The following is a 14,868-nucleotide window of genomic DNA, read 5'->3' as shown; positions in this document are numbered from 1 at the left end:
TTATTAAAGACTATCAAGAACTCAGATAGAGGATAAACTGGTATCCGAGAATCCACAATTATTAACAGGCCCGGGAAAAATGGTCACCTACACGCAATTTGCTAAACTGATGAATATTTCACACAAAGATCCATTGCTTGAGGATCTCTTCTATTTATATGACAAGGTAAAATAATATAAAGGAAGAATTATGGGTATTTACCAAAAATGTTAGTGTAGTTCATTTTTAAGCAAAATCTTTATTTTTACTAATAATGATCGTTTACTTTTTATAAAGGAAGGAAGCGGTTTAATGGATCTGAAGGAATACTTATTGAGTGTAGTGCTTGTTAACAGATCGGAAACAAAATTGGAGATGATCAGACTTGGATTTGAGGTAATAATTTTTGAATTTAGCACTAGTATTGAATGTTTGTTTATCCAGGATAAATGTGTGTTTACAGCAGTTATATAAACATTATATACTCTCGTCTCGCTACCGCAAATTTCACAGTCTACTTACTAGTTCTCCATCCTAATCCTATTCTGCTACAGTTCTCCTGTACTTAGTTTTCAGACAATCCTTTTCGTCGCTTGAAGCGGAAGTAGCATAGACGAACCTATTGATTTGAATGAAATTCACCGTGAAAAAGTTTCACCACTGGATTTGATTACTCCTATCAAGTCATAAAATGTGAATTGAACAAATAACATCAAACTTACTTGTTTCAACATTTTTTTATAGTTGTAAATATCACCAGTAAAGTGAAGAAAAATATTTTATATATAATGTATACATAATAACTTTGAATGACTAGACGTTCAGTGTTACTGGTGGATAATTAGTGTTTTTTGTTCTCTTGTTAAGATGTAGTATATTATCCAAAAAGTAACAGAATTAAACTGATTGCCAGTATCTCCATACCTTTAAAATAACTTTATTATCCCTGTAGAATTCCATTATTCTATACAAGCATATTATTATGAGAACATTAGGAATTTACAAGTCCTGGTAAATCAATAAACCCTTCAAAAAAAATGTATATATGTAAATAAATATATTTCTTTCAAAAATTAACATTTTATTTTATGCAGGTCTGTGGAGATAAGCTAAATAAACGAGACTTTTGTCTGGTATTACGGTTAGTGTTAGTTTTAGAAACGGAAGAATTAGAAAGAATATTTGCTAGCGTTGACACAGCCGCAAAGGGAAAAATTACATACAGTAAGTGCGCAAATATTTCTATTGAGATAACTAAAATCATAATAAACTTAATTTAAACATATTGTTTGTTTTTAGGCCAGTTTGAGGATTACGCTAAAAATAAGCCAGAATTTTCTACAATCTATGGCAATGTTCTAAGAAGACTGTCATTGCCTAGAGATTTTGATGAAACAAAAACCAAATAATATAGATTTTACAAAAAAAAAAAAATATTGAAAAAAAAAACAACTAATTTTTATCTTAAATATCCTAATAATGGGTTTCTAGTGGCCCCCCCAGAGAAAATTTGCAGCAGAGAATTAATTTTTGTATTTTTAGTTTTACTTATGTGAAGCCCAGTTTGTGGGAAATGGTCCTATCAATTTTCATAGAACTTTTTTTTTGAACGTGACTGAAGTTTTATACAAAAATTGTGTGAAAGTTCTGTTCCTATATGAAATTGATAAAGATTATCCTTGTCCAAAAAATTGCACATTAATCCCAAAATTGCGTTTTGAGGAAGGATGAGAATGAGAATTCTTTTCATTTAATTAAAAGAAGTTTCGTCATAAATAAAAGGAATCTTAAATTCTTTTCAGACAGTTACAACGTAAGTTTTAAAATTACGTATTCACGATTTTTTTTATGAAAAATTAATAGTTTTCATAAATTTTGAGAAAAATATAGGGAATAAAAATAAAATTTAAAACAGAAAAATAAAAGTTGGATTATAACAATTAAAATTTAACAAACGATAGTTATTTTATTCATAGTTAAGTTGGCATACTCTTTTGAATGTTAACCTTTCAATTTAATAAACTATGTTTTTCGTATTTCAAATTTCACTTCATAAGATTATCTGATAAATTGCTTTTTATTTTATTTGGTTTTTGGCGATGGTATTAATATTTAAATTGATTTGTTACTGGCGTTGAAAATTATTTGTACATAAACTTAAAACATTTATTTATTAATGAAATTTACTTTATTCATACTATTGATTGTTTCGTGAAATATTGTGCTTTTGAAATCGCTAAACATAGGACAAATGGTTCTATGTTTATTTATAAATACTAAGTGCTCTTTTCTAACAAAATTACTTTATTTTTCTCAACATTACGTGTAATTCAGTTATGCGAACAAAAGTCAGAGTAAACTGTATTTTAACCTTATAAAAGGAATTATTTCTTCTATTTTAGAGTTGTTCTTTACTAATTTACATATATCGAGTTATTACAAAAACTTCTAAAGCATAATTTTCTTCATAATATTCCTAATTTTTAATACGCTATTTATAGCGTATTTACTTGATAAATTCGTGAAGCTAGATTTAGGAATAAAGGTCTAGTTTGAGACCAAATTCTTTTCCATAAAAGAAACACTTTTCAAAAAAAGATACTATTATATTTTTTTATAAAACCATAGCTTGTAATATACCCTTAAAAAAAAAAAATTCTTACATTACTAGCACTTTCGTGTATTTAAAAATATTTTAAAAAAAACCCTTTTTTTAAATAAAGTTTTTATATGTACTATTTGAAAAAAAAGTTTTAGATTTAAGAGAAAGGAAAGTAAAATCGAAGAAACTGTACAAATCTTAACTACTACTTTACATGTAAGAAATCATACTGATTTAAAAACAACTGTGATTTAATAATTTAATTTTATTATATTTATATACTTTCCTATACTATAATTTATATTTTCTACTTTCGATGATTTTTACAATATTTTAATTTAGACTATTGCATAAATATTAATTTTCTGCTATGCATGAATTATTTTGTTATGTATCCTTACAATAAACCTCTTTTTTTAAGAAAATTGACTTTCTATTATCAAATGACATTAATTGAATTCTAGGACTGTAATAATTAATCGTTTCATAAGTTGTTTTTAATATTTGTTCATCCCGTATGAACTTCGACCTGATAATAACTACTTATTAAGTGCGTGTACTACTGTTAATTTTGTACATTTAGTATTTCTTTTCTTTTAAATGAATTTCCATTTTTTTTTTTTTGTCTTTCAAGTAAATTAGCATCGTACAAAGATCCCTTTTTCTCGATTCTAGATTTTGGATTCACTGTAGTTGTAAGAGATGTCGATACAGACCTAGACGAAGAAGAGATTTTGTCAGAGCTTATATCTTCAATCAATGGTAGAAGAGAATCTAGCAAAAAGTAGTCGGCAATAAAACAATTCCCGGTTTATGTTATCATATACGGAGTAAGATGAAAAGTGAGAACATACATTCCTTCCTTAAGACAGTGTAGGAATAGTTTAAGATTCAGGCATCCCATTAGTGACTAATACATGAACTGGAATAAATTAAAAAAGTGTAACCGATCGTATGTAGGAACATTATGTTTTTCTAATGATCTTATCACTATTTGCACTTTTAGGCAACATTCTTAAAATTTACTCTAAATTATTTATGATAAATATCTTTGGAAACGAGCATCGAAGTAAGTTAAAAAAAATTTACAATTTATTAGGACTATTGTTAATTTCGTCTTAAGTTTTTTTTTTTGTTTACATCTGCTGCTTCTCTTAAGAAAATATTTGATGATTTTCATGCTTGACTTGATTTGAAGAAATATTGAACCAAAATAAAATGGTGGGTTACAGAATAGATTAAACTTAGCCCATTAATTATTACGAGTATATTTTTTATAGAATATCTTCCTATTGAAAGATACCACATTTTCTTCTAGCATCTTCCATTAATGAAAGGTCCGTCTGTAAAAAAAAAAACGAAAGGATGACCAATTATTAACAGTTTTAAGTATTTTATATCTTGATGTTTAGGCAAGAGATTAGAAATTTATATTTTTAAATGCAATGAGTTACAATATACTTGTGATACCCAACATATATTCCATAACTTCAAGCAATCTTAGCATAAAAACTGCTTCTAAATTATATTAAAAATACCGTTTTCATTCAACATCAGTGAACAAATTTAACTCATACTTCAAATACAATTTCAGAGAAAATTCTGATTGTTACTAATTTAATCTTCTTTGGCTGGTGTTTACACCGGTATGGTTCTACGATATTCTATTAAAGGATATAGACGGTCATGATAGTAGTAATGGTTTGGAATTATTTGAAGCATTTCCGTATCGCATTTATAAGTTAAATTGCCTCCTCCCATTTTACTATCTATCCCGGCATTCCACCAAATATTTTAAAGTAAACCCTAATTATGATTAAATTGACATTATAAATATTTCTTCACTACCTGATTAATCCTTTAAGATTTCCTAAGATACCTTATTTTCAGTTTTCCAGATAAAGAATAAGCTTCTGTATTAGGAAGTCCAGAAAGGGTACAAATTGCCAACGCACTTCTACTGATCTCCATTGGTGCAAGTGGTTGCCAGCGCGTCCCGTCAAAACACTCGGTTAAAGGAATTGGTAGATTTCCTGTTTAATTAATAACAAAAAAAAAAAGTTTTAAAATTGTTGAGGAAATGCTTTGGTAAAACAAAGCAAATTAGACAAAAGTCATATGATTACATTTACGCACTTTTCAAATAGGTTTATTAGGTAGTTTCAAACTATGTTTAATAGGTTGAAAGATAGAGAAGATAAAACAAAACAGCAATATCTTACAAATATATATTTAAAAATAAAAATCGGGGTAGTTTCAAATAAATATGATAGATATTTTACTAGATTACTACATATCTAGTAATACCTACTGGTATTCAAAGTTTAAAAAAAATAGATAAACTCATTATTAAGAAACTGAAAAAATTACTTCTCTAAAATGAAACTCTTTCGGTTGACGAATTTCCACCAAAATCCTTAAGTCAGAAGTGGCAATGGAACCAATCGGAATACAAAGTTTTCTACATCTTTTTTGTTTTTGAAGAATTCTGTACAATCACCTCTTCAAGAGTAATTGTAATAGTATGATTGTGAAGTAGAAAACAATAAAAAAATTTGACACACGATTGCAATAGTTTTTCTTACTCGAGTAAGTTAAAACAAAATAAAAATTGTACTCACTTATATTGATAAAATTTAGGTAGAGCTAGACCTCAAGATAGAAAATTAGGTAATAAAAGTAAAAAAAAAAAGCCAGTTTAAATCATTTATTAACATTTGTGGAAAAGCCATCCATTGATCGTTGATTATTAAAAAATTTAAAGCAATTTTTTTGTTATGCAACGCCCATTCTTGGGAGCACTTCCATTTCGTGCCGACAGCCCAAATTTTTACTTCGAAGGAAGTGCTTACGTGGAATTTACAGTGGAAGAAGTTCGAGTTTATGATACCCTGAAAAGTGGCCCTGCAATTAATCATACCCCGTTATCATCTTAAAATTTTCCAGGCCGTATTACTTGGCAGATTTGCGGGTCCAAGGCTCAGGAAGGTTCCCCATTTCCTTGTGCTTTCTCAGTTGACTCTGGTTTCGATTGCATATGATATTAGTGAATGATTGTTGTAACTAGAGTATGTTATGAGCTTCTTATAATATTTATAATTTTAATATTAAAAAAATATCAATACCATTGAATCCACCCACAACGAATATGACATCTTCCAGAATTGTACAAGCAAAATTACTTCTTGGGATATTCATTGGAAGAACCTCTTCCCAGAAGACGAAATTTGGATGGAATCGTTCCACTGAAATTAGAAGTAGAAATTAGAAAAATGCAAGCTTACTTTTACAAACTTGCAAGAGAAGTAATCTGCATAACTTCTCATTTCATAAACATGATGTTTTTGTTATGTGCTTTTGAGAGAAAAAAGAAAAGTTATAATAAATTCTTAATTACCTAAACAAAAGAGATGAAAATAACTTCCATAACAGCTTAGACTCATTTACTCATTCACTCACTTAAAGTTAAATATGTTAGCTTTTTCTTGGTTGGCAACTACTCTCTCGTAATTTTTAGTAGATACTCAAACATTAAAAGAGTCAAAGAGATCTAGTTACTGATGTATACAATGGTACTGTACTTAGGTAGTTGTTACCTACGATACAAAAGTTAGTATTTCAGCATTCAGCAAAACAATTTTTTGCTGTTATAAATCTCCTTTACACACCAACATACAAGCACACAAACCAGTAATATTTCCGAAGAAAATTACCGAGTACTTCCTCTTAAACCGGATACAAAACGATTAATTTTGTACATGAACTTAAATAATTTAAAATATTTAAGCCAATGATGGACATTTTGGAACATCAAGCCTAAATAATAGTTTGCTTCCGATAAATGTTTGAATGGTGAAGGTACAACTGCTTCTCATCCAGATAAAGATAAATCAAAAAGTGATTGCACTGTAGTTTGTTCCTGTTTGCTTCAGAATGGTAGGAACGTGCTAAATTGTTTTGATTAGGATCTTTGTCTATTTTTAGTCTTTGTCTGATGTTTTAGCATTTAGTTCTGAAGAAAACTCAATTTTGAAAAACCTGCATGGTTTCAAAAACTAAATTAGAAATTCCATTAACCTGTTCTTAGTCTTTCATGGCCATTGAACCCTCCAAGTGCGTAGATGAAACCCTTGTAAGTAATCAATGAGACACCACTTCTTGGTTGGTACATATGCACAATAGGAGACCAAATATCCTTATTAGGGTCGTATACTTCCACTGAAGAAAGTATCATGTGCCCACTAAACCCACCAGCAATGTATATCTGAAACAAAGTAAAAATGTGGCAAAACCTTAATCATTCGACGTTTTATTATATAACTGTTTTATTCTTATAAAATTGGGCAGTTTATCGCCAACAGAAATATCACTAACGTTGGTGATAAAAGAGTATATTCCTTCATTTTCAATAGAGTTGAAAGGGAAGCTGAATTTTAATTAGATGTACTTCTCTTGAAGGTGATGTGAAGGAACCATAACAGATAAACCACCGAATAGAAGCACTACACGGTATTGGATGATCAGCAATTAAACGTATATATGAGAAAGCTGACTACGTGGACAGATTTTGACCATTATTATTATCTAATTGCATAATCATTTAAGCAAATTAACTACAAATACAACTTACGCACATAGTGTACATGGATGGCTTGATTCTTGACTAATCCGTACAATCACTAATCAATTTATACATAATAAATCTAGTAAAGATAATAATACCATGTTCTTAAAGACTGTTGCACCAGCATCAGATCTTGCCCTTTTCATTGGAGATACCTGTTCCCACTGGTTTTTCTCAATGCTATATTTTTCAACGTGACTTAATCTTTCATTCCCATCAAATCCACCAATAGCATAAATGTAGCCATCTGAAAGTCATTCTATTTTCTATCATAGCAATTCTAAAAATTTTCTTAAAACTTAATTTTTACTAATGTCTTTTATCTCTTCTACTTCTATCTCACCAGGCCACAAAAAGAATGGATACGTGCCTTTTACTCTTTGAAAATCTATCTGAAAACGCTTCCATATAATGAATGGGATTCGCATTAAATTGGATTTTCTAGCAAAATCCTGAGACTGAGTACAATGATTGTATCGCGGTAAAGTTTGTTTCATGCAAAAAAAAAGCATTTTCTGATGGTCTAAGAGGGAAATTTGAAGAAGTCGATGTGAGTTTTCTGGAATTGTGAAGAAGTACTTCATCATGAGTTCATACTCGTTAATCTTTCCTTGATTTAACTTTTACTGTCAACTACTATATAGACTATGGAAGTGATTATTAGCTCAGTTAGCAGCGCAGTAGATTATCAAACCGGAGATTCCAAGTTCAAATACATGGTTACTAGGCTTAATAAATTTATTTAGTTCAAGATGGGCATCATGTGGTGGAGTGTTTAGACCCAAAATGTCCCCTTATTCCACCTATACAATCAGATATCGGTTATCATCTCGCTGTCCGGAGGTGGACAGTGTTGTCTTTAGCGAGAGAACTTAAAGCGAGGACCTGTAGAGTACTGACAAGGCTCTAGACGCCAAAATTCATAAAAAGAATTATCTTTGTTTGTTGTGCACCAGGTTTTTTACACATTGAACCTTCAAGTTATCGAAAGAAAATAATGTTCTTCCTTACAGACTAGGGAAATCATTCTAATCAGTTAATTCAATAAATGTCAGTTAGTTTGATTTCTGTTGTTACAGCTAAATACTAAATTAGTACTTAGTCCTACTTCTGTGATATTTATAAGAAATGATTTTAAAGAAACAAAGATATTAAATGTTAATTCAAATTAGCTACAAATAATTCGTAACTGAAAGTGTTCTACATACTTAGTTGATTTTTTCGAAAGGAATATATTTTTTTACCCTTTAAAAAGGAAAAAAAACAGGGAAGGGATTAGCTAAGAGGTTAGCATACTGGACTCCTACGCGGAGGTCCCGGGTTCGAATCCAGCAGCTGACCCTTAGATTTTCTCTTCCTAGGAGCTTCATACAGCTCACTGTCCGGTGATGGACAGTGTTGTCTGTAACGAGAGAACACTGTCCGGAGGCCGGCAGTGCACTGGAAAAAGCTCCGGGCGCTAATGACCTCAGCTGTTGATGCGCCAAAAAAAAAAAATAAAATAAAAAATAAAAAAAAATAAAAAGGAAAACAAATAATATTGAGATTGCTCCTCTTAATTAATTTTCAAATTTATTATTTACCTAAATAATTACTATTATTTTGATCAGATAGCTTTAAAATTTAATTGATTGTCAAAATTATTTAGAAATCTCTTTGTAAAGACTGCTTACCCAACTCTACACAGGAAACGTAACACCTAGCGTGATGCATACATGACTTTTCAGTCCAAAAGCCGAGCACAGGATCAAAACAACGAACAGAATTAAAGTGTACGCTTCCATTAAAACCACCAATAACATAGATCAGAGAATTCACACAAATCACTCCATGGTACGCACGAGATAAGAAATCCCGTTTATGAAATGGAAACCAGCAGTTAGCTCTGAAAACAAAAGTCATACTTTACCTTGTTTTTTTTTTTGTTTTTTCTTTAAATGCTACCATCAAGCAATGATGGATGGATGAACAAACTTACCTGACATCATACGTTTCAATACGATTAGTGGGCGAACCATTGCTCCAACCTCCAATAGCAAAAACAATTTCATGGGGAATTCGAGGTAGAAACGTTGGAGCTGAGTCTAGTAATAAATCTGTATTTGACCAAGCTGTTGTTCTCAATCTCATTGGAGAGTGAACAATCGCTCTAGCCATGCGATCCCTAACTGATTGTTCGACCTGCATACATAGTACTAATAATAAATGATTTATTAAAATATTATTTTACATTTTTATCAATTATATAGATAGTGGTTGCAATGTAAAAGTGAATAATAATTTTATAATAATAATAATGGAAAGAAAAAGACGTAACAACATCTTAGTATTCGCTTCAGGCCATCTTGTGTCTGCCTACCCTAAATTAGTACCGTCATCTGGAGGACCTAGACGTCTCTCCAGTTTTACTTTCTTCTTCAGCAGAACCATCCGTATAAAGATTATTTGCCCTTGCCGACTGATACTGCTTCGACCATCGTCTCTCTGGCGTTATCAGGATGATTTCGGCCACCAGCCACCTCTACTCCAGTTCCTAACTTGCATGAATAAAGAAAGATATGATGGGCATCATCACAGAGTTCCCGTAGATGCACTGTAAGGTCTCCCAAGTCCCTATCTTATGCAGGTACGAGATAAAATACCCATATCCCTGTTAAAAAAAGATTACATAGAGAAAATAACGATTAAATATATTAGCGTAATTTCTTGGGTTTAATCCTATTCAGAATGGTTCTTGGTTAAAAAAAAAAAAAACAACCATGCATTTACTTTAAGCATACAAATAAATTTTTGTTATTGCACATTCATTACTCATTCAGTAAGTGAGGCTCATTTTAACCGATTGTAATTTTACTTACATGCTCGAAATAAGATGCTGTCACTATATTTTGTAAATAGAACGATTTCGGCAAAAAATTAATTCTGACACAGGATAGTAGGTCGGTAGCAAATTGTTGCCTGTTCGTTAGATCATGTTTAATCCACTTATCTGCAGCTGAAAAGCAAAATATGCTGCCAAGATATTCAATATCTTTTCTTTTTTTTCAATAAAATAAAAACTAAGTATTAAAAGTATGTTCTCAATAGTCACAAGAAAGTAATGTCTATTTTTTCAGGTGGGCTTTACGTCCAATTATCAATTAGGTGACGTGGACGGAGGCGACTAGCAAACATACTTTACTGTAAATTTCTTTTATTAACCATTATAAATAAAATCCAAAGCCTAAGACCGGGAATCGAACCCAGTACCACAATACATATTAGGTTTACAGGTCTCGCCTCTAACCGCTCGGCTACGTGGCGCCTCCAATAGTCACAATGGTTCTTAGTAAGTACCAATTAAACAGTAAAAGTGAGAAAGAAATGGAAATTCCTAGTGTATTCATGTCCAACTAAATGCTTATACATGGTTGAAAAAAATAGTCACATTCTATTTTAATGATAATTACAAATGCTTGAATTTTCAAGATTCTCAATATCTTCTTCTTTACACGACTACTTTTTTGTTAGATAGAATAAATTAAATCCTTTGCTCAAAGGGTTCCCAAATTTTCGGAAGTTTATCAGAGAACTTAATGTGCTGTTTTTAGAATGGCCAACTATTAACAGCTGTAGTTTAGTATGACTTTTTTCTCCACTTCTATTTTCTTCCTAGCTAGGCCTATTATATTACTCTACACCCTACAAGGCTTAGGTACCTACAGGAAGAAAAAATATGTCTTGTAGTTTAACTTTAAATTAAACTTCAAGATATTGATGATTAAAACAAGAAGAATAAGAATTTAAAACTTAAATTATACCAAAGAGGACTCTACAGCAAAAATTGTTCCAGTAACAACTATTACACTATTAAGAAAACATTTTTATAAGTAGCAAAATAAATTCATACCAAAAAACACTTGCTCCTCTTTTCTAACATTTAAGAATTCATCTGAAAGCAAGCTAACTACATCATCTTTGGACATGGCTAAAAATTCTTCCTGTTGTTGGAAAAATTCCGTAAAATGATCAAGTACGTACCGTCTTGCTTCGGCGGCAATTTTTCCACAAAAGTAAGTTTTACAAAACACATGAGTTCGCCAACAATTTTTGACATTAATATGATTTTGCAAGAAACTGTGAAAATTAATGAACAAAAAACGTAATTATGTACATATATTGTGTGCATAATTATATATTCATATACGAAATTGAAATAAAAGTAGTTTCTGCCGATTGATTTTTAAACATTATGGGTTGTCCCAACATTATAAACCCATAATTTATTGTTTTTAATAATTTATTATCAATAGTTTTGGGGAATTCATATTCACAATTTATTTAACCAAATTGACAATTCTTCCCGTTGTTGGACAAATTCAGTAAAATGATCAAGTATGTACCGTCTTGCTTCGGCGATAATTAATTTTTATGCAATTTTTATATATATGATAAGTTTCCATCTTAAACTTAGCATATTCATTATTTTTTTAAGGCGTGGCCCAGACCAAGCTTCAACACAGTGAAGAAAACTATTGTGTTTATAAACTAATTCGAATATAAAATGTAATTTACATCACTTACGAGCAACATAATTCAATCAATCCGAGAATTCCAATTTCATCAGCTGCTGCAAGCAATGATTCAACATTGTCGGAATTCACTGTACACACGCCCGTGTAACAAAATTCAATTAAACATTCAACTACTGACGAAGGAAAATCCAGTAGTATTTTACTTGATGATTCTCTTAATGGATTCGCAAAAGCAGCTCTAAAATAATCGCTAGAGGCAGCAAGAATAACACGGTGAACCCTGAAATTAATAAATTGCTAACTTTAAATTGATCTCCAAATGTTTAAATGTAATTGAATTTTAATTTTAAATTAAAGTTAACTATTCTGCGTCAGTTATCCATAGGTTCAAAAAGAAGAAAAAAACCCATATCCGTATTCATAACCATATTTAGTAATGATTTTTGGAAAAAAGAAAAAAAAAAGTTAAATGAATCCTATAGAAGGTTTGACAAAAGAAACAAGGGATGAAGACTATTTGAAAGGAGCGAGAATGGCAATTGAGAGCCCCCTGGCTGCCACAGGTCTATGAGAGATAGTTCGAGAGATCTGGAGGGAACGTCTAACCAGAAGGCGGGCGGAAGAAAGGGAAAAGCAGCTAATTAAATAAGTACAAGTCATGTTTGTAAGGCCTGAACCACTCTGACCTAAATAGTCAATAAAACTCCTCTATTCGCTGCCAGTTTTTAAGAATACTAGGCGACTAGTAACAGACAATTATTACTATAGCTTTTGAATTGGTATTTATTATTTGTCAAACAAGAAATGCCGCTTTTATACTAAAATTACTGGATTATTTTTTTATTTTATTTTTTAATTCGAACTCTTATGCTATTCTAAATTCACAAAGCCTGTATAAAGTACTAAATTTATTCTAATTTATTTATTTTGAAGTCATAAATTATGTTTGATTATTACATATTTGCCAACAGCAAACATATAATTTTAAAATTACATGTTATTATGTATTAGACTCAGCCAATAAAGATAAAATTAGTGTTGCAGATAGATGAAGGAACGTTTTTAGTATTGACTTAATACCAAAAGGGCCTAATACAACATCACTTAAAGAAATATATCTCTAAAATGTTGTTACAGAAACATAAAAACTTATTAAATTCTATATATTTATAATCATACGCTTACCTATAACTCAAGTTGTCCGAGGATTCAATGAAGGCATCAGCAAATAATCCATTTTGACGAATGTTATTCCAAACTAAGGGTAATGGTTTAATGATATTTCTCATTCCCTTAGGCTTTCTATTATAAAAATAATAACGTCTACAAATTTGCCGCCTTCTCCTCCAATGTTCCCTAGAAACAAGACACTTTAAAGCCTAAACAAGTATTATTTAAAAAAAGTACACTACAACAAGTAAGGATTAGCTATGCGGTACACGTATTGGATTCCCATGAAGACATCAAATCCAGCTGCTGGCCCTTAGATTTGCTCTTCCTAGGAGGTTCTTACAGTACGGTAATGGTCAGTGTTGTTTTTAACGAAAGAACACTGTCCGGAGGAGGCCGGCAGTGCTCTGAAAAAAACTCCTGGAGCCAATAACTTCAGATGATGACAAACTATTTTTGTTTACTATGGTCTAATTGGACATAAATTTGTATATTTGTCACTGCATCACAAATAAACAGATATTAACAAATATTAAGTTGCCTTTCTTTCTGCCAAAAAAATTAAATAAAAATAGACAAACACGGATAATAGAGTAAAATAAGATATATCAAACAAATTAATAGCTTTGCAACTAGAAATAAATAAATGAAAAAAAAATCATAATTAAGGGAACACTAAATTAGCCAAATATCATTCAACACTATTAAATAAATAATGAATTGAAAAAGAAATGAATTAAGCATAAGGGTTTTTTACTTGTATTGACTTAAGTTTTAAAGATGTTTTTGTATTGAGTACATTATTTTCAAAACCCAAATTATACTTTATGCTTCATTCTGCTTTAAGTCTTGTCTAACAAAACTCTGGTTAGTTCTTGTCCAAACTCAAACTCTAACTCAAAGACAGAAACAATTGCTAATAGAAACAAATTGAAAATCATCAATTTAACTCAATCGTAATTTAAGTTTACAAGGACCCACGAAATATTAATCATAAAAACAACATTCTCAATGAAGGACTAAATGAAACCAAAATTTGAGAAGAATCGCAGCATAAATCCAAAGTATGTAACAACAGAAAACTAAGAAGATTAAGTGCCATTAAAGCTGATTAAAGACTTTTATATTTTTGGTTGGAATTCCCTGGAATTGTAAAAAAAAAAAGAAAAAATTATCAAAAGTTGCTTAATTGTTTAAAAGAAACAAATCTTTAAAGGTTTGGTTATGAGACGATAATTATTTCAGTGTGTTCCATTTCTGATTTTTATATTCCTTTAATTTGAACCCTTGATTCTTTTACACATTTGCTAACTGTAATGACTAAAAGAACAATAGCTTCTTCACTTCTAAAGAGATCCTGGCTACCTTCAAGGAGAGCTTATCGCTAAAACTACTAGTGGGTGAAATTTCAGCTCTTAAAAAGGCTTCAGCTTTTACAAGAGCTTTATGCAATAAGCTATTTTATGGCTAGGATTTTACAGAAACCAATTATACTTTTTACAATATACTCAACAATTGGTCATAATTCATTTGCTAGATAAAGTAAACTATCATCAGATAGAAATGATGCAAACAAACAAAGCAATGTTTGTGGGATCGATCCGCATTATTCCTCTGCTTCTAGTTCATTTTTGGTAGTTCAAAATTACTTCACAAATAATTCTACAACAACTGAAATTTATCTTAGCTTACCTGAAAGGATGGCTACTCCTTCTTCTATAATATCCACTGTTTGATGAAATTACAGTCCTCACCCTCATTTCATTCTCTTAATATTAGCAGATCATGAAAATTAGTGATGATAATGGTTACAACTATAGTACATCTTATTTACATCACTTTCTATTAAGATTATATTTTTAAAAAAAAGATTGGTACGAATAATTTCACAATCAATAATAAAATTTAAAATTTGAAAAATAAAGCTTCTACAAACACTAATAATTTGGGAAACTATGGAAACTGCAATTTATATTTT

The 14,868-nt window shown here is 30.5% G+C and overlaps 2 protein-coding genes across 6 annotated transcripts in view; one reads left to right on the top strand and one right to left on the bottom strand.

The window, feature by feature from the left end:
* Positions 1 to 2,413, top strand: part of LPCAT (lysophosphatidylcholine acyltransferase) — a 34,368-nt gene extending 31,955 nt beyond the window's left edge. For all 4 annotated transcript variants that reach the window (XM_074112434.1, XM_074112436.1, XM_074112437.1 and 1 more), the window contains exons 8-11: positions 10 to 166; positions 278 to 376; positions 1,075 to 1,204; positions 1,280 to 2,413. In XM_074112434.1, the coding sequence (XP_073968535.1) occupies positions 10 to 166; positions 278 to 376; positions 1,075 to 1,204; positions 1,280 to 1,389 (496 nt within the window). In that variant the 3' untranslated portion in view covers positions 1,390 to 2,413. The remainder of the gene's footprint in view (positions 1 to 9; positions 167 to 277; positions 377 to 1,074; positions 1,205 to 1,279) is intronic.
* Positions 2,414 to 3,652: 1,239 nt separating this feature from the next.
* On the bottom strand, positions 3,653 to 14,823 carry LOC141446055 (kelch-like protein 10). 2 transcript variants are annotated; one of them, XM_074112433.1, is made up of 12 exons: positions 14,583 to 14,823; positions 12,906 to 13,076; positions 11,770 to 12,000; positions 11,096 to 11,322; positions 10,065 to 10,201; positions 9,185 to 9,387; positions 8,880 to 9,091; positions 7,305 to 7,453; positions 6,660 to 6,846; positions 5,708 to 5,827; positions 4,462 to 4,615; positions 3,653 to 3,925 (listed from the first exon to the last, which is right to left on the bottom strand). In XM_074112433.1, the coding sequence occupies exons 1-12, from the start codon at positions 14,648 to 14,650 to the stop codon at positions 3,910 to 3,912; spliced, it is 1,875 nt and encodes a 624-aa protein (XP_073968534.1). In that variant the 5' UTR covers positions 14,651 to 14,823; the 3' UTR covers positions 3,653 to 3,909. The 2 variants fall into 2 exon arrangements, with proteins under 2 accessions (XP_073968534.1, XP_073968532.1); XM_074112431.1 differs by having other exon boundaries at positions 4,431 to 4,615; positions 14,583 to 14,822.
* Between the last annotated feature and the right edge of the window lie 45 nt (positions 14,824 to 14,868).

This window comes from Rhodnius prolixus, unplaced genomic scaffold, assembly GCF_049639745.1.
Source record: "Rhodnius prolixus isolate KJV_2025 unplaced genomic scaffold, Rpr scaffold_1, whole genome shotgun sequence".
Lineage (NCBI taxonomy): Eukaryota > Metazoa > Arthropoda > Insecta > Hemiptera > Reduviidae > Rhodnius > Rhodnius prolixus.
Note: the sequence above shows the minus strand (reverse complement) of the source record. Positions and strands in the feature narration are given on the sequence as shown.

Excerpts from the sequence above, each read along its gene's own strand:
- LOC141446055 (XM_074112431.1), bottom strand. The coding sequence starts at position 14,650 with ATGAGGGTGAGGACTGTAATTTCATCAAACAGTGGATATTATAGAAGA. Across the intron at positions 9,388-10,064 it reads CAGCATCTTATTTCGAGCAT|GTCGAACAATCAGTTAGGGA; the intron begins GTAAGTAAAATT and ends CTATGTATGCAG. Across the intron at positions 6,847-7,304 it reads CAACAGTCTTTAAGAACATG|ATATACATTGCTGGTGGGTT; the intron begins GTATTATTATCT and ends ACTTTGTTTCAG.